The sequence below is a fragment of the Oncorhynchus mykiss genome, chromosome 6 (assembly GCF_013265735.2).
Source record: "Oncorhynchus mykiss isolate Arlee chromosome 6, USDA_OmykA_1.1, whole genome shotgun sequence".
Lineage (NCBI taxonomy): Eukaryota > Metazoa > Chordata > Actinopteri > Salmoniformes > Salmonidae > Oncorhynchus > Oncorhynchus mykiss.
In genome coordinates, this window is record NC_048570.1 from 39493564 (window position 1) to 39520614 (window position 27051).

At 40.7% G+C, this 27051-nt stretch overlaps 1 protein-coding gene across 2 annotated transcripts in view; it reads right to left on the bottom strand.

Annotated features, from left to right (window-relative positions):
- The window catches only part of dock8 (dedicator of cytokinesis 8), a 76572-nt gene extending 53012 nt beyond the window's left edge, over positions 1-23560 (bottom strand). For both annotated transcript variants that reach the window (XM_036980088.1, XM_036980087.1), the window contains exons 1-3: positions 23342-23560; positions 6078-6192; positions 933-1108 (exon numbers count right to left, since the gene is read on the bottom strand). In XM_036980088.1, the coding sequence (XP_036835983.1) occupies positions 933-1108; positions 6078-6192; positions 23342-23394 (344 nt within the window). In that variant the 5' untranslated portion in view covers positions 23395-23560. The remainder of the gene's footprint in view (positions 1-932; positions 1109-6077; positions 6193-23341) is intronic.
- Positions 23561-27051: the final 3491 nt, after the last annotated feature.

Here is a 27051-nt window from a genome sequence, read left to right on the forward strand (position 1 = left end):
CCTGTTGCATCACCCAACTTCTGTTGAGCTTCAAATTGGCGGGCAGATGAAGACATTTTGCAGGAGAATGTTAGGAATTCATTTTTCCATCGATGATAGCAAGCTGTCCAGGCCCTGAGGCAGCACCAAACCACGATGCTCCCTCCACCATACTTTACAGTTGGGATGAGGTATTGATGTTGGTGTGCTGTGCCTTTTTGTCTCCACACATAGAGTTGTGTGTTTCTTTCATGAAACTAAACTGTAGTTTCATCTGTCCACAGAACATCTTGCCAGTAGCGCTGTGGAACATCCGGGTGCACTTTTGCAAACTTCAGACGTGCAGCAATGTTTGCAGTGCTGAACTTTCTCCATTTGTCTTAGCGTGGACTGATGAACATCAAGGCTTTTAGAGATACTTTTGTAACCCTTTCCAGCTTTATGCAAGTCAACAATTCTTAATCTTAGGTCTTCTGAGATCCCTTTTGTTCAAGGCATGGTTCACAGCAGGAAATGCTTCTTATGAATAGCAAACTCACATTTTGTGAGTGTTTTTTATAGGGCAAAGCAGCTCTAACCAACATCTCCAATCTCGTCTCATTGATTGGACTCCAGGTTAGCTTTTGGAGAAGTCATAAGCCTAGGGGTTCACATACTTTTTACAACCTACACTGTGAATGATAAAATGATGTATTCAATATATTCAATATTGTGTATTCATATTATGTATTACGTATTCATATTATGTATTATGTATTCAATATATATGTGTGTTATTAGTTTAAGCACACTATGCATGTCTATTGTTGTGACTTAGATGAAAATCTGATCAAATTTGATGCCCAATTTATGCAGAATTCCAGGTAATTGCAAACAGTTCACTTTTTCTTGCCACTGTAGTAACAGGTATGGTCGACTTTATTCTATATTGAACATGTGACCATGCAACCCACCCCTCATCGGGTACAGAGTGGCGTACGGTCCGACACTCCTTCTCCACATGTTCTACTTCCAGGTCGTCGTCAGGGAAATCTCCGAGCTCCCGCATGAGGGCGGCGTCTCCGCCCTGCAGCTGTGACATCAGAAACTCCTCCAAGTCCAAGGGCTCCACCGCGTCATACGACTGGGGCTGGAGAAGGAGAAAGAGAAAGAGAGAGAGAAAGGGAACGGTTAAATAGAGGAACAGACAAGTATTACATAGACAACACAGACTGGAACTAGAGTGGAGAGATATACAGTATGTTTTCTATACTGTACTATATTGTATACAGTATAGCGAAAGGGGGAGAAGGAGATGGAGAGATGGATTGAGAGAGCGGTAGAGGGGGAAGAGAGAGAGAAATAGCTGAGGGGCAAGAGAGAGAACCTTTTTTTTTGTTTCATGCCGAGGGCACAGGCAGGAAATGGTTAAGACACAAAGCAACTACATGATGACATTCTTAAGGTTATGAATACAGTCACTGTAGTGCATCTAAATGTGAAATTGATAGAGGTTAGAGCCAGATATGTATTCATTGGCATCAATGAAAGGATTGCCTGGACTTGAAGCATACCAAGAACTTACCAAAACGAAGTGTGAGTGTGTGTGAGAGAGAGTGAGAGTGTGAGAGAGAGTGACAGAGAGAAAGAAATGAAAAACAGAAAGATGAATCATCCTTGAAGGCTTTGGGGGCCTGGGTACAGCACAGGGAGTTTTTATAGCCCTCTGTCATAATCCAAATATTAAAGAGCTGGGAGGAGGACAGGTTGGATCACTACTCTGCTCTCAACAACCTCAGATCTGTCGGGAATGATAGGACCGAGCTCATATAGAGAGAGAAAAGGAACTTAGAGGATCTTGACATAACCTTACATGGAAACTTCAGATAGACCATTATCCATTCCTATCATATTAGTCCATTCATCCTCCTCTTAAGAGTCTAACCCTCTGCAACCATACTACAACCCCTGGGGAACTATACCCCTATAACTCCCTATCCCAACGGGTGACTGACCTTTGGATGACAGCTCATTGGGTCATGTATGGAACATCATTACAGACAAAAACAGACAACGGTTTTGTTAAGTTGTTGTTATGCTGTGTCGGTACTGTAACTACTGTGGTCTTTAAATGAAATGACTCTTTATGTGGAAGCTGTAAGACACGCACATAAAACAATACCTGATTGGTTATAAATTGGTACCTGCCAAATTCTCGTCTAATTACATCGCTGGAGCAGTAACTGTGTGGCTGCATATACAGTAGTTCAATTATTATACGGTAATCTGTGAAGTATGGCTCAGAAACCTTCAATGGGCCTTGAAGAACTTCAGTTTACTGTTCTAAAGCAAAGAAGATCTGAATGGAGAACAACCTGGAGAGCCCTTCAGAAAAGCTGGCAATGCAACAACTTCACACCTCCAGCCTTTTTGGCTGATTTGTTGTCTGAACGCTGTACTCAGATTATTGCATGGTTTTGCTTTTTCCGTTAAAATTTGAAAACTGACACAGCGGTTGCATTAACTTCTTATGGTATAGGGGACGGTTGCAGTGCGGCAAATTCAAATAAAATGATATAAAAATCAAACTTTCATTAAATCACACATGTAAGATACTCAATTAAAGCTACACTCGTTGTGAATCCAGCCAACATGTCAGATTTTAAAAAGGCTTTTCGGCGAAAGCATAAGAAGCTATTATCTGATGATAGCACAACAGTAAACAAAGAGGGTAGCATATTTCAACCCTGCAGTCGCTACACAAAACGCAGAAATAAAATATAAATTATGCCTTACCTTTGACGAGCTTCTTTTGTTGGCACTCCAATATGTCCCATAAACATCACAATTGGTCCTTTTGTTCGATTAATTCCATCCATATATATATACAATGTCCATTTATTTGGCGCGTTTGAGCCAGAAAAAAACAGCTTCCAAAATGCGCAACGTCACTACAAAATATTTCAAAAGTTGCTTGTAAAACTTTGCCAAAATATTTCAAACTACTTTTGTAATACAACTTTAGGTATTTTTAAACGTTAATAAATCAATCAAATTGAAGACGGGTCTCTCTGTGTTCAATACAGGAAAACAACAAACCAAGCTACTTTTCACGTCTTGCCCAACTCTCAACAGTGTTACGCAGTTCCTAGATGGCCTACTTCTTCATTGCACAAATGAATAACCTCAACCAAATTCCAAAGACTGGTGACATCCAGTGGAAGCGGTAGGAACTGAAAACAAGTTAAGAAATATCGTTTCCCCATGAGAACCCATTGAAAATGCTGCCCCCTATACCTTAAGAGGATACCTTAAGAAGTTAAGGAGAAGTATATCTCTAATTCCATGTATAACACTTGTATTTTCATCAACATTTATAATGAGTATTTCTGTAAATAGATGTGGCTCTGCACAAATCACCACATGTTTTAGAACTACTGAACGTAACACGCCAATGTAAAATGAGATTTTTATATATAAATATGCAGATTATCGAACAAAACATACATGTATTGTGTAACATGAAGTCCTATGAGTGTCATCTGATGAAGATCTTTCTGTGAGTTGGTGGTGACCTAACAATCGTTTGTGGTGCTTTTGCTGTAAAGCATTTTTTGAAATCAGAAAGAAAGAAAGAAAGAAGGAAAGAAGGAAAGAAGGAAAGAAGGAAAGAAGGAAAGAAGGAAAGAAGGAAGGAAAGAAGGAAAGAAGGAAGGAAAGAAGGAAAGAAGGAAAGAAAGAAAAGAAAGAAAGAAGAAAAGAAAAGAAAAGAAAAAAGAAAAGAAAAGCAGTGTTAAACAGATGTGAAAGCAGTCCTGGATTCCTTGGTCTCTGACATGTTTTTGACGTCATCCATGGTGTTTTTTTACTACACCAGTAGTACTATGCTAGGTGGAAAACAGGAACTTGCAACACAGAGAGAAAGACCAGAGATATAGACAAAAAAGAGACAAAAGAAGAAAAAAAAAGAGGGTGATGTGTTCAATATAAACAGTATGGCTTTACCAGATGGTACAAGGCTTCATTGCTTTTATTTTGTTTCGTGTGAGGAGTGAATCTGGACAAGCATCCTAATACTCCCCAAGTTATTTGAGTGAACCCCAGACATTTAAATGCTTGGGGAATCATGGCTGCATATCTCCTTTCATAATATACTGTATGTTCTCTTTCCCTTCCTTAGCATGGGAGCCAAATGAAACAAATACATGCAAATATATGCATACCTCTGTCCTAACTCCCAGGCATCCTGCACTATGGAGAGCTGCTCTCAGCTGGGCCAGTAACAGGCTGTTGTCCATACCAGCAGTCAGACTATTAGACTACTACAATATGGCTCCTGAAGCAGTAAGCAGGGATGGGAAGCATTTCAATAACACTTAAGCTGCAAGACATGTTTCAATCACTTTTGTGCATTTTGTAATTATATTTGATAATACCTTTAAAATATAATATTTTCTAATACATAATATGCACATTTGTTGTTTTGTCCTGGGGGTGTTTAGTATTTTGTCCAAAAGATATACATGAGGATACATCTTGCCTATCCCTAACAGTAACACTGTTCACTCTGCTACCGCACGACTGTTCTCTCTGCTACCGCACGGCAAGCGGTACCAGAGCACCAAGTCTAGGTCCAAGAGGCTTCTAAACAGCTTCTACCCCCAATAAGACTCCTGAACACCTAATCAAATGGCTACCCAGACTAATTGTATCCCCTCCCCTTTTTACACCGCTGCTACCCTCTGTTGTTGTCATCATCTATGCATAGTCACTTTAATAACTCTACCTACATGTACGTATTACCTCAACTAACCAGTGCCTCCACACAGACTATATACAGGGGGGTACCGGTACAGAGTCACACTATATTTTACTGCTGCTCTTTAATTACTTGTTACTTTTATTTCTTATTCTTATCCGTATTTTTTTAAACTGCATTGTTGGTTAGAGGCTCGTAAGTAAGCATTTCACTTTAAGGTGTTGTATTTGGCGCATGTGACTAATACAATTTGATTTGAACACAGTTATACTACCCAACTCCGCAATGTGTCTTTTCAGCCTAATAAAGAACCAGTAACCTACTTCCCTAAGAGGAAACTACTACCCACAGGCTGTACCAAATACCCAGTCTAACAACACATCACCTGCCTCTAAGCTAAACACTGGCTGCTTTACACACACATTTTAAACATAAAAGTGTAGGTCTCGAGATCCACTGAATTGGAAGTAGACTTACCCTGCTAAATATTCAACATGTAAGAGGGAAGTTGACAAATTGGTGCACACCACACACACATGCAAGTGCACACGCTTACAAAAGCGGGGCACGCACAGACAAGCGCAACACAAACACACACACACACTCACGTCATCCATAATTTTGGAAATGATTATTAACTAATAACAATGCGCATCATTATATGTCCTAAAAATAGAGAGATGAATCATAGCAATGATCATCATCATCCCACACATCTGCCTGCAGCTCCACTGAGCTCCTCCGCTGATGATGCACCATGGGAAAATATCAACATGCAGAGGATGTTATTAAAAACCACTCTCCTGCATTGCAAATCCACAGATATTACATATTTGCCAGTGTAAGCTGGAAGGTAAGCAGGCCATCCCATATCTCTACAGTAGCCTGCGCCTTGACCCATTTCCCAAGCAGTTTGGACATTAATCATAATAATAACTAGGGGATGGGCCAACTCTCCCTCCTCTGGCCTAGTCAGCTGCCTAGCAGCAGACAGAGACATATCAGAGAGATGTTTTTATTTTTTTTATTTAACCTTTATTTAACTAGGCAAGTCATGATATGAAGAGACTTACAGTAAACCCTGATGCCTTAAGCCTGTCAAATATAGAGAGGTATTAGTGCACTTAGTACGAGAGAGAGCGAGCGAGAGAGAGAGAGAGAGAGAGAATAAGTGAGGGGTCACAATGTCTGGTGGGACAAAATCCCTCTTTAGGATTACATTATTAGGCCTACAGCACAAAATGCTGTCTGAGAGTCTCACTCAGAATCAGGGTAGCTAAATATTACACCGTGGCGCTATTTGCTGCTACCCATGAAAGGGCATAGTTGGTTGTAGTAGTCCTGTAGTAGCGGAACTCACCACGGTGAAGCACATAGAGGCAGATGCGTTGGAGCCATGATGACTGTGTTGCATGGAGACCTGAGGGGAGCCATACGTCCCACCAAAGTGTCTCCTGATCTCAGCAGACGAGTGTCTGAAACAGAGAGGAGAAACTCGTAAGAGATGTGCGGCCAAACAGATGATCAAAAAGGTCCCTGAGAGAAAGAGTGGACAGGTATTGAAAAGGGTATTAGAACAGAGGAGAGCATGCAGAGATGTTTCACACTCACACCTTGATCTCATGAGCTTTGAGGGGCAGGTAAGGTTGGTCGCTGATTGAGTATTCACGAAAGTCATTCAGACTACTGAGGAATGTGTATGGAAGGGGGGGGGGGGGGGGGGGAAGGGGGAGGTCTGTGTGTCTCAGGGTGTTTGAGAAAGTACATGTAGATGCTCAGCTACTGTTTTTATAGACAAATTAATCCACCATATCATTGGACCCCTACCAAAAAGGTACACAATGCCATCTCCTTCTCTGCTGTAATAGAAAATACATGAATTGTCCCTCAGTAGCAAAAATGTGCTGCAGTCTGCCTATGTAAAGTGTGTATGTGCGTGTGTGTGCATGTGTGTGCGCAGCAGAGTATGTGTGCAGAGTCGAGAGGTTGGGAATCCCAGCCATCGTTCATGGAGCGGAGGGCACTCTATGTCCTTTCCAACCGCTCCACTACAAACCGCTCCATGATAATAAAACCTGCCGCTCCAAATTCGCTCCATTCATTAAAATCACAATTGAACTACCTGGAACTACCATTTGGTTTTGAAGTATTGACACCAAACCATATGATTTGACATTAAAAGTATTTGAATAAACATGAAAAGGTGAATGTAACAATCGCACATCACTCCAAATAGGCTACGTCATATTAAATCAGCATATAAACACTCAAAATACATCAGGAGCCAGACAGGGAGCCTAAGAAGGAATGAAAATGTATTATTTAGGCTATATTATTCAATGGATTCAAGGCTATAGCCTACAAAGAAATACACTGGGAAGCATTTGCGACAATAGGCTGGTAGGGACATTGTTATTTATTTATTTAACCAGGTAAGCTAGTTGAGAACAAGTTCTCATTTACAACTGCGACCTGGCCAAGATAAAGCAAAGCAGTGCGACACAAACAACAACACAGAGTTACACATGGAATAAACAAGCGTACAGTCAATAACACAATAGAGGAAAAAATATAGAGGAAAAAATAAAGTCTATATACAGTGTGCAAATGGCGTGATGCAATAAAATAGGCCATAGTAGCGAAGAAATTTCAGTTTAGCAAATTAACACTGGAGTGATAGAGCGATTGGTTAGCTGCTCAGATATCTGATGTTTAAAGTTAGTGAGGGACATATAAATCTCCAGCTTCAGCGATTTTTGCAATTCGTTCCAGTCATTGGCAGCAGAGAACTGGAAGGAAAGGCGGCCAAAGGCGGTGTTGGCTTTGGGGATGACCAGTGAGACATACCTGCTGGAGCGCGTGCTACGAGCGGGTGTTGTTATCATGACCAGTGAGCTGAGATAAGGCGGAGCTTTACCTAGCATAGACTTATAGATGACCTGGAGCCAGTGGGTCTGGCGACTAATATGTAGCGAGGGCCAACCGACTAGAGCATACAGGTCGCAGTGGGTGGGTGGTATAAGGGGCTTTGGTGACAAAATTGATGGCACTGTGATAGACTGCATCCAGTTTGCTGAGTATTGGAAGCTATTTTGTAAATGACGTCGCCAAAGTTGAGGATTGGTAGGGAGTGTCAGTTTTACGAGGGTATGTTTGGCAGCGTGAGTGAAGGAGGCTTTGTTGTTAAATAGGAAGCTGATTCTAGATTTAATTTTGGATTGGAGATGTTTAATATGAGTCTGGAAGAAGAGTTTACAGTCTAGCCAGACACCTAGATATTTGTAGTTGTCCACATATTCTAAGTCAGAACCGTCCAGAGAAGTGATGCTAGTCGGGAGGGCGGGTGCGGGCAGCGAACGGTTGAAGAGCATGCATTTGGTTTTACTAGCGTTTAAGCGCAATTGGAGGCCACGGAAGGAGTGTGTATGGCATTGAAGCTCATTTGGAGGTTAGTTAACAGTGTCCAAAGAAGGGCCAGGTGTCGTCTGCGTAGAGGTGGATCAGAAAATCCCCCGCAGCAAGAGCGAGCGACAGTGTTGATATATACAGAGAAAATAGGTGGCCCGAGAATTGGACCCTGTAGTACCCCCATAGAGACTGCCAGAGGTCCGGACAACAGGCCCTCTGATTTGACACACTGAACTCTATCTGAAAAGTAGTTGGTGAACTAGGCGAGGCAGTCATTTGAGAAACCAAGGCTGTTGAGTCTGCAGATAAATATACGGTGATTGACAGAGTCAAAAGCCTTGCCCAGGTCTATGAAGACGGCTGCAGAGTACTGTCTTTTATCGATGGTGGTTATGATATCGTTTAGTACCTTGGGCATGGCTGAGGTGCACCTGTGGCCAGCTCGGAAACCGGAATGCACAGAGGAGAAGGTACGGCGGGATTCGAAATGGTCAGTGATCGGTTTATGAAGAGGGGGATGACCATGGCAGCTTTCCAATGTTTAGGGATCTCGGATGATACGAAAGAGCGGTTACAACAATGGTGGCGGATAATTTTAGAAAGAGAGGGTCCAGATTGTCTAGCCCAGCTGATTTGTACAGGTCCAGATTTTGCAGCTCTTTCAGAACATCTGCTATCTGGATTTGGGTGAAGGAGAAGCTGGGGAGGCTTGGGCAAGTATCTGCCTATGTCTAGTGCGAACAGAGCTGTTGGCCGGGGTTGGGGTTGCCAGGAGGAAAGCATGGCCAGCCGTAGAGAAATTATTATTGAAATTCTCGATTATCGTGGATTTATCGATGGTGACAGTGTTACCTAGCCTCAGTGCAGTGGGCAGCTGGGAGGAGGTGCTCTTATTCTCCATGGACTTTACAGTGTCCCAAAAATGTTGGAGTTAGAGCTACAGGATGCAAATTTATGTTTGAAAAAGCTAGCCTTTGTTTTCCTGACTGACTGTGTGTATTGGTTCCTGACTTCACTGAAAAGTTGCATATTGAAGTGTTTTAGGGAGCGTTTGACAGTGATGAGGGGTGGTCGTTTGACTGCGGACCCATAGCGGATAGAGGCAATGAGGCAGTGATCGCTGAGATCCTGATTGAAAACAGCAAAGGTGTATTTGGAGGGGAAGTTGGTCAGGATAATATCTATGAGGGTGCCCATGTTTACGGATTTAGGGTTGTACCTGGTGGGTTCCTTGATCATTTCTGTGAGATTGAGGGCATCTAGTTGTATTGATTGTAGGACTGCCGGGGTGTTAAGCATATCCCAGTTTAGGTCACCTAACAGAACAAAATCTGATAGATGGGGGGCAATCAATTCACATATGGTGTCCAGGGCACAGCTGGGAGCTGAGGGGGGTCTATAACAGGCGGCAACAGTGAGAGACTTGTTTCTGGACAGATTCATTTTTAAAATTAGAAGCTCGACTGTTTGGGCATTGACCTGGACAGTATGACAGAACTTTGCAGGCTAACTCCTCCCCCTTTGACAGTTCTATCTTGACGGAAAATGTTGTAGTTGGGTATGTAAATCTCAGAACTTTTGGTGGCCTTCCTACACCAGGATTCAGACACGGCAAGGACATCAGGGTTGGCAGAGTGTGCTAAAGCAGTGAGTAAAACAAACTTAGGGAGGATGCTTCTAATGTTAACATGCATGAAACTAAGGCTTTTTCAGTTACAGTCAACAAATGAGAGTGCCTGGGGACACGCAGGGCCTGGGTTAATCTCCACATCACCCGAGGAACAGAGGAGGAGAAGGATGAAAGTACAGCTAAAGGCTATCAAAACTGGTTGTCTAGTGCGTTGGGGACAGAGAATAAAAGGAGCAGATTTCTGGGCGTGGTAGAATAGATTCAGGGCATAATGTACAGATGGGTATGGTGGTGTCGTGTCTTTGGCAATGCCGGATTAAGTGATATGACATGCTATTCTATAAAATCATTTCTCTGTAATTAATATTACCCGATTAAGCTAATCAGGTAAACAAATAACTAGAAAGTCGGGGCACTGCAAAATAATGTTTATAGAGCTGTTATCTTCCGAATAAACTCAAAGACCTGGTAATCTTTTACATCAATAGCAGTCAATATTTAATCGTCACCTTGTTTACTCATCTGAAAGTGGTAAATTATTGGTTAAATAAACGGCTGGTGTCTGTGCAGAAGGAAAGTCCACTAGCAGTGGCTAACAATGGCTAAATAGCTAGTAGCTAATGGAGGTTCTGGCTATAAGGTCTAAAGAAATGGTGGATCTGTGTCACATTGGGTGAGGCGGGTTACCAGAAGGTATATTCAATTTAAAAATAGAAAATAGATTAAAAAATATATATATTTAAATGTATTTTCAAACACGAAAAATTCTTCATTTTTCTTCTTATATTTCATGTTTTTTTTCTAGTAATATATTGTTATTGATTATTGCATTGTTGGGTTTTGAGTTTGCAAGAAAGGCATTTCACTATACTTGTGCATGTGACATTAAAACTTGAAACTTGGAGTTGGGAATCTTTGAGGAGCACTGCCAAATGGGTCAGTGGCCCTGACTCTCCCCCAGTCCCCATGCTGTTCATGTGCTACTTTGTGTTCATTAACTCACTGTGGCCATAGCTCTGATCTGCAACTAAACGATCACCTCCGCCCCTTCCCCAACCAACATAATTATGTGGGCATCTCAACCCCAGGACTATCATGTGTTGCTAGCCAACAGAAACTCTGAGGCGGTAGTTTTACGTCAGTCTAGCACAGTTTATAGTTAACCTCCCATACCATTTTGTCAACTTTCCTCTTGTGGCTTAAGTGTGAATTTGGACAAAATGTGATGTGTTTACCACATTGTATGGTGTATGTGGCTCTGGGCTGTGGCTCTAACTTGTTGGACTTTGCTTTGTGTTCATTTGCATGCTACTCTCCTCCCAACTGCCTGCATCCCGCCCAGGTCATGACCTTCAGAGCCATGTGGTTGCAGTTCCTCCTAACAGGCTCAGTGACCCCATGGAATGAGACTGGGCAGTATGTGTGAGAGAGAGAGAGAGCATGCGAGAAAGCAAGAGAGCGAAAAAAAGGGATAGTTCACTCAAATTAGAAAAGTGTTATTAAGGTAAAGTATGCAGGAGGAGGCATGGCATAAAACACTGATAACACCACTGCAGTTCGCCAGGAGAGTTGCGTATACTAAAGAGTACAAAGGCCATTCTAAGACTACCTCTGGTATTCGCCGCACCTTTATGAACGTCTAAGGAATGTGAGTCTGAACTGGATGTTCCATGGGTTGGTCGAATATATGTACAAGACCCAACTGTAAACATACAACTTGGAGTGAAGATGCTACGGCTGGAATCAAAATAAGCCCATTGTATAAACAAAGCCATGATAGCAATGCTTGTACAGTATATGTTGTACAGTATCCAAATCAACTCATCATGCGTACATACTGTATCTTCTACTGTAGTTTTGTACAATTACTGCTAAGGTTAAATAAAAACCTAACATTTAGTAGCAGGAGTGGAAAACAAAAACACAGCTCCTTTCCTTTCTTCCAGTGTAATCTTAAACCCTACTGGTTGTTTGCCAGCTCTAACATGACTGGACAAGGTTGTTTGTTATTAACCAATAGTTAGCGGCCGCAAGTAGCAGACTTTAAAATGGCCCACGACAAGGTTTATGAAATGATGTGACCCGCGAATCCACGATAGAAATACAAAATGTCACTCTGCTAATATGGGTCATACCATTTGAACGGTTTGGGCTTTTGAACGTTCTGCATTGTAAAGGCCCAACCATCATGACAGAGAAAAATGAAGTGAAGAGAACAATCAGCAACAAGTGCTTCTTTTGTGTTAACAGTAAAACAATGTTTTTGGCCCTTTGCCTTCATAATTTTGTTATAGATTAGAAAAATAGTATTTTAGATAATTCAAAATGGCATCTAAGGTTAATAGACCAATCACAATTAGAATACAACACAAAACATGACATGATTGGTATATTAGTTGCAAAAATCTGACCAATAGTAGCAAATTTTGTAATACATAAATGCTTCCTTCATTTATTGTATTGTAAAACCCAGAGACAGCCTAACGCCTTGTACACAAATGGATGAAATTAAGTTGGTCATAATGTCCTTTTCACACAGTCTTACTGGTTGGACAAGTGTAGGCCTGGTGTTTGTTACGCAAGACAGAGGAGAGCATGTCTCTGGACAGAGATCGCATTTATTTTGAGAAATTGCAAAATATCACCTCTTCATTCAAGACAGGAGAAACATTTTTATTTTAGTTTCTAGCAAGTCAATCTAGCTTACACAGAGCCGCTAACGTTAACTAGCTAGCTAAAAGCTAGGTTAGGTTGAAGTAACTGTAGCTCCTACACCTAATAATTATCACCAAAATGTAAACGTATCATTACCATCACAAGACACTTTCCAGAATTAAAACGGGAGGCTACAGTCATATAATATAATTGGCTTAACAGCCAATGTTGAATTATTCAACATTACTATTAAAATACTCATTAACAGGATTGGTTAACTGTTTGCTGGATGAAAGCGTCTGCTAAATGGCATATATTATATTGTTTATAAGTTGCTAGCTATCCCATAAAGCCATCGCCAAAAAACAGAATTATTTTCATCTTGTTCTGTGGTTAGGTTCTAGTGACAGAATCTGACCAGACTGAAGACAACGCAGAGTTTCGAAAAATGGAAAGATTTTATTTAAAGACTTTATTTAACTAGGAAAGTCAGTTAAGAACAAATTCTTACTTACAATGACTGCCTACACGCAAGTAGGCGGCATGTGTTTCGCAACTGAGCCATGGACGCAAGGGGGCGTTGCGATGCCACTCCGTTGTGGACATCCCCATTGAAATGAATGACTGCTGCCAAAGCAGCAGCTACTCTTCCTGGGGTCCAGCAAAATTAAGGCTGTTTATACAATTTTAAAACATTACAATACATTCACAGATTTTACAACACACTGTGTGCCCTCAGGCCCCTACTCCACCACTAACACATATCAACAGTACTAAATCCATGTGCATTCAACATGTCAATAACGAACAAGTCAATCTCTCCTCCATTTTCAGCCAGGAGAGATTGACATGCATATTATTAATATTAGCTCTCTATGTACATCCAAGGACCAGCCATGCTGCCTTGTTCTGAGCTATTTGCAGTTAAGTCCTTTTTTGTGGCACCTGACCACACGACTGAACAGTAGTCCAGGTGCGACAAATCTAGGGCCTGTAGGACCTGACTTGTTGGTAGTGTTGTTAAGAAGGCAGCGCATAATTTATTATAGACAGACTTCTCCCCATCTTAGCTACTACTGCATCAATATGTTTTGACCATGACAGTTTACAATCTAGTGTTACTCCAAGCAGTTTAGTCATCTCAACTTGCTCAATTTCCACATGATTTATTACAAGATTTAGTTGAGGTTGAGGGTTTAGTGAGTGTTTTGTTCCAAATACAATGCTTTTAGATTTAGAAATATTTAGGGCTAACTTATTCCCTGCCACCCACACTGAAACTAACTGCAGCTCTTTGTTGAGTTTTGCAGTCATTTCAGTCACTGTAGTAGCTGACGTGTATAGCGTTGAGTATTCCACATACATAGAAACTCTGGCTTTACTCAAAGTCAGTGGCATGTCGTTAGTAAAAATTGAAAAAAAGCATGGGGTCTAAACAGCTACCCTGGGGAATTCCAGATTCTAACTGGATTATATTTGATAGGCTTCCATTAAAGAACATCCTCTGTGTTCTGTTAGACAAGTAACTCATTATCCACATTATAGCAGGTGGTGTAAAGCCATAACACATACGTTTTTCCAGCAGCACACTATGATCAATAATGTCCAAATCTGCACTGAAGTCTAACAAGACATCCACCAATCATTTTATCATCAATTTCTCTCAGCCAATCATCAGTCATTTGTGTAAGTGCTGTGCTTGTTGAGTGTCCTTCCCTAAAAGAATGCTGAAATTCTGTTGTCAATATGTTTATCGTTAAATAGCATTGTATCTGATCAAACACAATCTTTTCCAGAAGTTTACTAAGGGTTTGTAACAGGCTGACTGTTTGGCTATTTGAGCCAGTAAAGGGGGCTTTACTATTCTTGGGTAGCGGAATGACTTTAGCTTCCCTCCAGGCCTGAGGGCACAGGCTCTCTAGTAGGCTTGAATTGAATATGTGGCAAATAGGAGTGTCAATATCATCTATTATCCTCAGTAATTTTCCATCTAAATTGTCAGACCCTGGTGGCTTGTCATTGTTGATAAACAACAATATTTTTTTTCTCCTCTTCCACAGTGACTTTATGGAATTCAAAAGTACAATTCTTGTCTTTCATAATTTGGTCCGATATACTTGGATGTGTAGTGTCAGCGTTTGTTGCTGGCATGTCATCCCAAAGTTTGCTTATCTTGCCAATTAAAAAGTAATTAAAGTAGTTTGCAATATCAGTGGGCTTTGTGAGGAATGATTAATCTGATTCAATAAATGAAGGAGCCATCTGATTCAATAAATGAAGGAGCCATCTGATTCAATAAATGAAGGAGCCATCTGATTCAATAAATGAAGGAGCCATCTGATTCAATAAATGAAGGAATCGAGTTGGCTTTTTTTCCCAAAATTTAATTTAAGGTGCCCCAAAGCTTTTTGCCATCACTCTTTATATAATTTATCATCTTTGTTTCATAGTGTAGTTTACTTTTATTTATTTTACTCACATGGTTTCTTAATTTGCAGTACGTTTGCCAGTCAGTTGGGCTACCAGACTTATTTGCCATACCTTTTGCCTCATCCCTCTCAACTGTACAATTTTTAAATTCCTCATCAATCCAAGGGGATTTAACAGTTTTTACAGTAATTTTCTTAATTGATACATTTCACACATATTATCCATTGTCCTCCTACAAGAGTTCCTGAATTCTCTCTTCTCTCACATGTGATGTGAAATAAAACAATGTAGTGACTTTCCCTGCAGGTCAAATATGATGCAGATGTACCAGCCAGAGTGCTTGCTCCCAATGGCAAAAATAGAATTGTCATTCAATGAATTATCTGGGTGAATATGAAAAATGTCAGGTCACACAGCAAAATATTTAGGGGCATATGCGACTAGCGTGGTCACAAATTAGAGCTAGGCACACAGCCACCTCACTAATTCCATAAACAACTCCTACCAGACACACACCCACCCACTCACTAACCAACACAAGGCATATACAGACAGGCACATTAACTATAAACTCTATACACAAGGGTCAACAAAAGTGGTTGTCCAAAGTCAAGAGTTAGTTTAAATAGAGAACACCTTAAAACACAAGCAGACTACTCCACCTTTCACACACACACCACACAACCGTGCACACACACACACACACACACAAAATAAGGCATGATAAAGTGAGACAAGCCAACATACAGCATAACTCTATTAAGAAACAGGGCCCAAAACTTCCCGAAGTAACAGATTTAGTGAAAGGCCAAAGCCAGGCAGGCCACAACAGTCAGCATAGCATGGTTCAATTCCATCTCATTAAAAGTGAAATCTGCAGTTGTAACAATAACATAGCATACTCACTGGCTCTGTTTCAGTAAAGAAAAAACTGAAGGATGGGGCTGGAGAAATGTAACCACTCAAATGTATACAGAGCTATGGATCCAAGGACTGACCATCCATGATGTCAAAATTATAGCTCTAAGCATGTTTAGACTGAGGCTATAGTGTTTGTTTACATATACTTTGCTGGGGTACGATAGTCGAACTAAGCTCATGAGACATAAGTTATATTCTTCAAGAATCAATGGGTTACATATCATTAATTTATTAGTCAAAAAAATGGATGTAACAACTGCAGATTGCCCCTTTAAAGGCACTGTGTGGTAGGCTGTTGATGTTCTCCCAAAATGGTAGGACTTCCCTTTCTATTTGCTGACAGGAGGAATTGTAACCAAGTCAACAACAACAGTATTTAAAAGGTGTTGAAACAGCTAGCCTAACACCTTATTACACCATAACATATTATTAAAAGTGAAGATCCGACACCCAGAAAGTGAGTCAAATGTTGGCAACATCTTTGTAAACACGCAACGGACTCAACCACCTATGATGTGCTTTCCACAATAGTCAACTCAACAACAGTCAAATGCTATATTCACGTCTGTCTTGCTTCACAGAACCCAAATAACAATTTACAGTGCAAGTGTATTTACCCTGTTAACTCCATAGCTCCCCAGTGGACAGGACTGATATCATGCTGTTGTGATTTCAACTAAGTGTGCCAGAGAATAACAGATTTTCTCAGACAAACTATTGTACCGAGTTACATTTTCTGTGTCTTTGGGGAGTCAGAAAATATGTTAAAGATGTGTTTTTTTTTTGGCAATGTTACTTAAACTTCCACAAGGCAACTCATTTCTCCAAAACTAAATATAAGTGTTGGTACTGTACTAGTTGGCAGGAGTCTTTACGTCAACATTATTGTGTTTTTTAAAGTATTTATAATACCTTTTATGACTTTCTCTGGTAGATAGATTAAAAATGTATATACAGTGTGCTTTAATTTCAACAAAAAATGTGACTCTTAGGTTTCATTTGACGACAGAATTGACATGCTCTTATGAACTTCCGATGTTGGTGATCATGAGTCCTTTCACATGGAAATGCCCTGAGGGTAAGTTCTGCTGACAGGAAAAAGCTCAGTCTTTTTTTGCCAGGCTGCATACTATGTGGCAGGCCGGCACTTGTGTGTAGTGCCTTTGAGCATTTCTGGATCATTCTGTAGCATTCCTCACTGTAGGCTATTATCACTCACAGCTATGCTCACGCTGTCAGGCTCAGGGCCATCAGATAGCTAAACCTTTAATTCAGCCAACGGGCCCAGTCATGATCAATGTTACAACCACCCACACGCTAGTATTACCATTGAGTCATTATTTTGGAGCTGGGTGATCCTTTGGGTGCATCTCAATAATAGTCTGAAGTACCTTCCTCTCCTCGACTTCTCTACTTCATTCGCACTAATCTGAAAACATGGGCATGGAGGAAACTATATAGATACCTGATGCATTTCCCACAAGGAAGTGTCTTTCAACCATTCAGTTCCTTAAAAAGTCAGTTCAGGTGAAAGAGAGCAGATGGGGAAACTACTTCAGACTATTGAGATGTCCCCTTTGTGTCCCACATACAGTAGCTTCCAGCTGCAGACTAAATGGGTTCCAGTCAGTCCTATCAGTGGCATCAGAGCTCAGCTTCCTGTCCAGAAGAGGGTTGGAAGGGGGGGGATAAGACAGAAACAAACACATCAAATAGCTGGCAAGATAGTTTTCCCATGATGCCCCAAGGAGAGAGAGTGGAGGATGGAATCTGCCCTGAGCGCGTAGAGGGTCCAGACCCAGCATTTAGGAAGGCCTCAAATCAACACTGGTCTGCAATCCTACCTGGTCTACTATCCTATTATACTCAAAGTATAATGCTTATTCGCAGAGTTTAACTGACATCAGGTGTAGACCTAAGAACACCGTCTATATTTCATTGACATTTTAATTGATTTCTACATTTCCCTTAGTAGAGAGGATAGCATTTACATTCTTTCTACAGAGCAAATATTTGCACGTATCTTTAATTCCTCCTCTATCTTGGGTAAGAAACCAATATTTCCTGTTTTAAAACAGTCATGAAGTGAAAAGAGAAGTGAAACAACCATATCAAATAGCAGGATTTCCTTCTCACTCCATCTTGAGAGAGAAAGAGGAATGTGCTGATCGTTGCATGCGTATGTTTGCGTGCATGTGTGACATGCTACAGTGCACTGGACCAACAGTGGAGAGCCAAAAAGGGTTGAGTGGATTTGTTGTATATTACTTCCAAACTGCCTGCCTACTTCATTCAACGTTACAGAGTATGAAACGTGTTCACATTTGGAAAAATACAAATGGCTGATAAATTGTCCGTCAAGAATGTAAACAATAGCTTTTCATCATCACACAACTGCAGAAATGTGTCAAACTCAGTGAGTGACAGATTACTGTTGTTAGGGGTGAACCACCACCCACCCACACACTAGGGCTGCATAATTAATTTAATTCATATATAAATTGGTACCGGAGAATCAGCTCTTGGACCAATAGAGTCCGAGACAGCTTTACCCCCAAGCCTAACTAAACTATCTGCATTGACCCTACACACACACTACTGGTCAAAAGTTTTAGAACACCTACTCATTCAAGGGTTTTTCTTTAGTTTTACAATTTGTTACATTGTAGAATAATAGTGAAGACATCAAAACTATGAAGAAATAACACATATGGAATCATGTAATAACAAAATAAGTTTTCTGTAAAATATATTTTGATTTGTTTTTGAGATTCTTCAAATAGCCACCCTTTGCCTTGATGACAGCTTTGAACACTCGGCATTCTCACAACCAGCTTCACCTGGAATGCTTTTCCAACAGTCTTGAAGGAGTTCCCACATATACTGAACACACAAACCGTCTCAATTTGGTTGAGGTTGGGGGATTGTGGAGGCCAGGTCAACTGATGCAGCACTGCATCACTCTTCTTCTTGGTAAAATTGCCCTTACACAGCCTGGAGGTGTGTTGGGTCATTGTCCTGTTGAAAAACAAATGATAGTCCCACTAAGCCCAAGCTAGATGGGATGGTGTATCGCTGCAGGTAGCCATGCTGGTTAAGTGTGCCTTCAATTCTAAATAAATCACAGACAGTGTCACAAGCAAAGCCCCACCACAGCATAACACCTCCTCCTTCATGCTTTACGGTGGGAAATACACATGCGGAGATCATCCGTTCACCCACACAGCGTCTCACAAAGACACGGCGGTTGGAACCAAAAATCTCCAATTTGGACTCCAGACCAAAGGACAAATTTCCACCGGTCTAATGTCCATTGCTCGTGTTTCTTGGCCCATGCAAGTCTCTTCTTCTTATTGGTGTATTTTAGTAGTGGTTTCTTTGCAGCAATTCGACCATGAAGGCCTGATTCACACAGTCTCCTCTGAAAAGTTGATGATGAGATGTGTCTGTTACTTGAACTCTGTGAAGCATTTATTTGGGCTGCGATTTCTGAGGCTAGTAACTCTAATGAACTTATACTCTGCAGCAGAGGGAACTCTGGGTCTTCCTTTCCTGCGGTGGTCCTCATGAGAGCCAGTTTCATCACAACGCTTGATGGTTTTTGCGACCGCACTTGAAGAAACTTTCAAAGTTCTTGACATTTTCCAGATTGACTGACCTTCATGTCTTAAAGTAATGATGGACTGTCGTTTCTCTTTGCCTATTTGAGCTCCTGTTGCCATAATATGGACTTGGTCATTCACCAAATAGGGCTATCTTCTGTGTACCCCCCCTACCTTGTCACAACACAACTGAGTGGCTCAAACGCATTAAGAAGTTGGTGGCGGTAATACACCTTCAAATTGGATTCCAACTACCATATATAATCCACAGGAGAAAATAAATGAGGCGAGACTAATCAAAGAAAACCTGGTTGGTTTTTGGTTGGTTTTCCTTTTCATCCGCGGACCAATTGCCACCTTAGAGAACACACAATTCCGGGCAGACCCAAAATGTGTTAAAACTCCACAAAGATCCAGCAACAAAAAAGTACCATATGCACCTCAGGTAACCCATCTACTTTGAAGAACCTCAAATATTAAATACATTTTGATTTGTTTAACCCTTTTTTGGAAACTACATGATTGAAATGAGCCTATAATAAGAAGGCTCTTCGGGTCTTTGTTTTCTTTGGTATTAGCGTAATTGAGGCAGTCTGTTACTCTGTTCTTTATTTTCCTCTTATTATTATTTATCCTGATGCCTAGTTACGTTACCCTGCCTTCATGTACACATCTACCTCGAAGCTCTGCACAATGATCTGGTACTGGTACTCCCTGTATATACAGCGCATTCGGAAAGTATTCAGACCCCTTGACTTTTTCCACATTTTGTTACGTTACAGCCTTTTTAAACATCCTCAATCTACACACAATACCCCATGATGACAAAGCGAAAACAGGTTCCAGACATTTCTGCAAATGTATAAAAAAATCAAAAACAGAAATACCTTGTTTACATAAGTATTCAGACCCTTTGCTATGAGACTCGAAATTGAGCTCAGGTGCATCCTGTTTCCATTGATCATCCTTGAGATGTTTCTACAACTTGATTGGAGTCCACCGGTGGTCAATTCAATTGATTGGACGGGATTTGGAAAGGCAGACAGCTGTCTATATAAGGTCCCACAGTTGACAGTACATGTCAGAGCAAAAACCAAGACATGAGGTTGAAGGAATTGTCCGTACAGCTCCGAGACACAGATCTGGGGAAGGATACCAAAAAATGTCTGCATCATTGAAGGTCCACAAGAACACAGTGGCCTCCATCATTCTTAAATGGAAGAAGTTTAGAACCACCAAGACTCTTCCTAGAGCTGGGCAGCTGGCCAAACTGAGCAATCAGGAAAGAAGGGCCTTGGTCAGGGAGGTGACAGAGCTCCATGGTTCCTCTGTGGCAATGGGAGAACCTTTCAGAAGGACAGCCATCTCTGCAACACTCCAACAAATCATGCCTTTATGGTAGATTGGCCAGACAGAAGCCACTCCTTAGTAAAAAGGCACATGACAGACCACCTGGAGTTTGCCAAAAGGCACCTAAAGGACACTCAGACCATGAGAAACCAAGAGTGAATTCTTTGGCCTGAATGACAAGCCTCACGTCTGGAAGAAACCTGGCACCATCCCTAAGGTGAAGCATGGTGGTGGCAGCATCATGCTGTGGGGATGTTTTCAGCAGCAGGGACTGGGAGACTAGAAGGATCGAGGGAAAGATGAACAGCGCAAAGTACAGAGATCCTTGATGAAAACCTGCTCCAGAGCGCTCAGGAGCTCAGACTGGGGCGAAGGTTTACCTTCCAACAGGGCAACAACCCTTAGCACACAGCCAAGACAACACAGGAGTGGCTTCAGGACAAGTCTCTGAACATCCTTGAGTTGCCCAGCCAGAGCCCGGACTTGAACCTGATCGGACATCTCTGGAGAGACCTGAAAATAGCTGTGCAGCGACGCTCCCCATCCAACCTGACAGAGCTTGAGAGGATCATCAGAGAAGAATGGGAGAAACTCCCCAAATACAGGTGTGCCATGCTTGTAGCGTAATACGCACGAAAAATCGAGGCTGTAATCGCTGCCAAAGGTGCTTCAACAAAGTACTGAGTAAAGGTGATTTTTTTATTTTGGAGTGAAGGTGATTCTGTTTTCATTTTTAATAAATGTGCAAAAATGTATAAAAAAAACGTTATGTTTTGTCATTATGGGGTATTGTGTGTAGATTGATGAGGGGGGAAATAAATATTTAATACATTTTAGAATAAGGCTGTTTTGTAACAAAATGTGGTAAAGGTCAAGGGGTCTGAATACTTTCCGAATGCACTGTAGCTCCATTCTTGTGTATTTTATTTTATTCCTTGTGTTTCTATTTTATTTGAAACACTGCATCACTGGGAAGAGCTTGTACATAAGTATTTCAAGTTAAAGTCTATTCCTAAGGTTAGCCATTGACTCTGAATGGTCAAGGTAATTGTTAAGGTTTAGGATAGGCTTAAAGCAAAAATATCAAAAACAACTTTCTATGACTTGATTCAAACATGCATCCTTTGGAATCAGAGGCAGATGCTTACGAAACCTACTTGAAGGTAACAGCGCTCACTTTTACCCCTAGCAGCCGGTTTTTCCCGTCATCTCCCAACATCCTCAGAAATTTATGGACGTCAAATACGGACTTGTATCAGAGGTGACCTGGCTGGTTCTGTTAGGTAAAATGTGTATTATTCCAAACTAGAACAGTGCTGCTTTCCACTTCTCTTCTTAATATAATTCATTATATTTCTAAGATTCCATCAGTTCACCCAAGTTTTTTTTTTTTTTTTTTTTACCTATATAGCCAATCAAATCGCAATATTTTGTAAAAAAAAGAATTTGCTATTACATTCTTTCCCACATATCATGGGAACACACACACACAATCCTGAACTTTCATAGGTTGGTGACCAGCTATGGTCAGCAACAAAAACCCATGTGGACAATATAGGCTGTAGAGACAGAGCCAGACAATTAGCTGGCTTAGCAGTTCATTCAAGGAGCAAGATAAAATGCTCTCTGCCTTTCAGCAGCTGACCTCAGCCCTATTACACAGGAGATGCTGCCCCATCTTCTCCACTTCAATCAAACTGACAATCCAATAAATGGTAGGTCTCATCAGCATACTGAAGGCAGGGGGTGAGTGACTGAGCTAAATGGACAGGATACACATCGATTAATGTGTAATATAACTTATAGTTTAGTCTAGGTTGGCGATTTGGATACTGGATACATGTTAGAATGCCACAAAATGTTCAGAAACGGCAAGAGGTATGGGTTACTCAATACACACCTCCACAGTTACTCCTTTTTTAATGTAAAGTTATAGAAGTCTATAGGGCCATGGGAGATATGTATTTGTTTTATCAATGGCCTAACGGCATGACACACAATGGTCTCACATATACTACTTCCTCTGCACCTGGTCAATGTGTCAGAGCAGGAACAATGACTACATCCCTTAATTTATAGCATCTCCGACTGGGCTGCTAGATGGGCTTCATATACACCATGCAGAGGGGAAATGATCAAATACAGACCAGATATAGAAACATACCCAATGAGGAGGAAATGAAGCAGACAAAAATATGTTTGCATCAACTCAATGAGCTGTAAGTAGACAGAAAATATGCATGTTTTCTTGTTCATTGGGGGGAAATACAGTATCTAAGCTCTACTGTTGATAGAATAGGGTTTTATTGTTAGTTTACTACTTTAAAGATGGTATAATAAAATGTGTGATTGGTTTATTACACTCAAAAGCCTGTTTAATATTCTGTTTAATATCCTTATTCATAGAGAATTATTATTGATAGTTATTAAAGCAAATATCTCAGTGTTTAACTGAAGGAAAGCAACCCACCCATGATAGAGTAGCCTAGCCTACAGTATTAACAAACATTCACAACATGTAGCTCTGCCCGTTAAGGAATCCACTCCCCGTCCTTTGGCGTAACACAGCTCACTCAAATCAAACCTGACGCAAAAGGCATAAAGGTGTGTGAAAGAGACGAACATTACCTGTTGATCTTCAGAGCGAACGCACGTCGCTCTGCGCTGGCCAGAGACGCCATGTGAAGTTTACTCCAGTTCCGCGGAGGTATAGCAACAGTTTCCCTGCGGAATGGTAACTTCTCCTAACGCGCTGCTAAAGCAGATGTCATTGCAAGCCTCATCTTCGGGGTGGCAGCGTTATGGGTGGAAACTTCCGCATTTGAAACCTTCCCCATCCTAAACAGCCAGACACCGGCTGCAGAGTGTGAGAGGATCAGACACGCACACTCTCGCTGCTAGATAAGCCCTTGGGTTTGCGTAATAAGCAGTCTGGTGAGAGAAGTGTTGGACTCCCCACATTGACATAAACCATTTACCATTTATTTGTAATATGTTCTGATCCCAAATGTGTGTAGTAGCACAACTGTTGAAAAGTCGTTTGTTGACAGTGGCATGTGCTCCGCACCTCGAGGGTTAGATTGGACGGGAGTTTGATCTTCACTAGGTGGGTTCATATAAAAGTATAAAAGATTGACTACATCAGAGGGGATATGTTTGTTAAAAAAATGGAAGCCTAAAGCACAAATAGAACAATGATACAGATATTTCACCGGATGAATAAATGTGAAGCTTCCGCTTGGCATTTCCACTCAATTTCAAATATGGTAGTGAGAGGAAGTCCAGCGGTCGGCGGTGGGAGAAGACATGTCGACATACGACATTCTGCACATTTTCTCATCGATGAAACATCCGATCTCAGTACAGTTTTCTGGGGTATTTTTTGTTGACAGGACGCAATGGTGAATTGAGTTTGTGCACACGCACACGTTACGGGCGTTCCCTAAAGGAAATATGCAAATATTTTCTAGAACGCGCCAATGGAATCTCGTTAGCTCGTGCTTGGCTCTGCCCATCTCCTTGCTTGTTCTGGCTCATTTGTTCCCATTTGAAACCACGCGGTGTGGTCTATCTTGGTTTAGTTATACAAATCGTTGGCTATAGCCTGTGATTGATGAGCTAGGTGCGTGCGCCCTCTACCGTCAGACAATAACTGTGTTGACATGATATATTCAGCCGCACGTTGTTCGCGATAGTTAAGTCGTCGTATTGATTAGATGTGTGTATTTTCATACTTATTTTTAACGAATACCTAGCTACGTCTCGGAGATGTCGGTGGGTCTTGCGGAATTGTTTAACTAACAATCATTTTCTCAGACGGATTGTCTATATTGTTGTACAAAACTGAAAGGAACACATGACAAAAGCATCAACATGGAAATAGTAATCGCCTACTAATTAAAGCTAAAATCAAGTAAATTCAATGAATTGCCTTGAATTGTTTCAGACTGACAGTTGCCATATTGATGGGACAGTTTTAAACGCAGCGATGTTCTAGCTAGCTGCTCTGCTAACATTTCATATATGCATGAATGGGCAGCGTCAGCAAGCTAGCCTAGAAGCAGAGTTAGCCAGCTAGCTGACTTCTCTATACTACAGCACTGCTGGACTTTTTTTAAACGGTCCCAGGTTGACAGCTTGCAATTTGACCAAATATACCAGATTCAACCTAAGGCTGTAAGAGCTAACTTAGACCTGTGCTTGAAATGAAAAGTTAACGTATTAACTGGCTATGTTAGCCCAGTAATAGGCTAAATGAGCCTAACGTTTCTCCTTGTGGTCCAAGGTCAAGACCTTAACGTTACATGTTCAGTTTAAATCTCAATTGGCTCTGGAAACCAAAACAGACAAATAACGTTACTCCATCTAAACGTGAATCGATTCTCAATTGCGGAACGGTTCTAGAAACAAAACAAATCCCCCTTCAAAAGCAAAATACACATTTAATGTACACTGTTTTAACCTGTTTTAGCACAGTTGTAGCTGACAGTATTTTTGAATGACAACACGTTTGTTGCGTCCGTTTTCCTTTTACATACAAGTGTTGGAATATGCAGATGGCTAATTAGAACAGGTAGTCAGTCCACTGGCTGCGTTTAACACAGGCAGACCATTGCTGATATTTTTTCCACTAATTGGTCTTTTGCACAATCACAACAGGTCTGTTTCAGAGCTGATCTGATTAGTCAAAAGACAAATTAGTGGGGAAAAAATATCAGAATTGGGCTGCCTGTGAAAATGCAGACAGTCTTCTGTCTGTTTTCCGTAAATAATTCTGTAACATGAAAATATGGCCTTGTGGGAACCCTAATCCTATAAAGGAGTGTATCAATTTAACCTTTTTTTATTATTATTTCTCGCTGATATGAAATAAAAGGTCCTAATGCTTCCAAAACCGTACTGCAAGGGATGCATGTTAATGTTCTGCTTTTGTCCAATGACTCTTATGTATAATGTAATGGAACTGAGAGTCATGAACAAGGGCTATAGCTAGGGCTGGGCGATATGGCCAAAATATTAATACACGGTATTTAAAAAAAAAATATGGACGGTATGATGGTTTTTGACAGTATTTTAAGTTAACTAAACAAAAAAGTTCTACATTTGCTTTATGAGTAGTGAGTGATCCTAGGGTGGCAACACATACATTCTTAGTGATTTCAATGGGTCTTTCTCCCTTCTGATGGTTTTATACTGTTCAATTCAACTTCAATCCAAACAAATTTCAGCACTTATAATTTCTCAATTTCCTGCACTAAATTGCAGTGGTGGAAAAAGTATCCAATTGTCATACTTGAGTAAAAGTAAAGATACGTTAATAGAAAATTACTCAAATAAAAGTGAGTCACCCAGTAAAATACTATTTGAGTAAAAGTCTAAAAGTATTTGGTTTTAAATATACTTAAGTATCAAAAGTAAAAGTATAAATAATTTCAAATTCCTTATATTAAGCAAAACACATGGCACCCGTTTCTTTTTTTTCTTTTTTTTACTTACGGAGAGCCAGGGGCACACTCCAACACTCAGGCATAATTTACAAACAAAGCATTTGTGTTGAGTGAGTTCTCCAGATCAGAGGCAGTAGATGACCAGGGATGTTCTCTTGACAAGTGTGTGAATTAGACCATTTTCCTGGCCTGCTAAGCATTACAAATGTAACGAGTACTTTTAGGTTTTCAGGGAAAATGCATGGAGTAAAAAGTACAATATTTTCTATCGGAATGTAGTAAAGTAAAAGTAGTCAAAAATAAAAAAAATAGTAAAGTAAAGTACAGATACAAAAAAAAAAAACTTAAGTAGTACTTGAAAGTATTTTTACTTAAGTACTTTACACTGCTGCTCAATTGAGAGAATATTCACACTGCCACATGGGGCTGCACGATATGGACAAAGCATCTAGGACATATTTTTAACCAAATGTTGCAATTGCGATTTGACTTGCCAATTAGAGCAAAACTTTTGGAATCATGAAAATAGAATGACCATTCTAATTCTATAGTTAGAATATAATAGTGGGCACTTTGAATACAGTGTCGTTTGAGATGACAACAAATTAAAATGCCAAGGAGGAGTTATTGTGACAGGATAGGAACTAAAGTGTTTCCTAGTGGACCCTATCAGCGTTTGGCTACGTTGCGTGTTTTCTCTTAGCTACTGATTGTAGCTAACATATTCTTGCTTTGCATATTCCTCTTTGATTTAGAAGATACTGTTGCACAAACAAGATGATGATTTCGGTCTACACCATCACTGGAATTATCAGGCTGTATTAGCTAGCTACGTCTCTTACTCAGTACATTTATTAGTTAGCTAGCTATTAGCGGCTAACAATTAGCGGC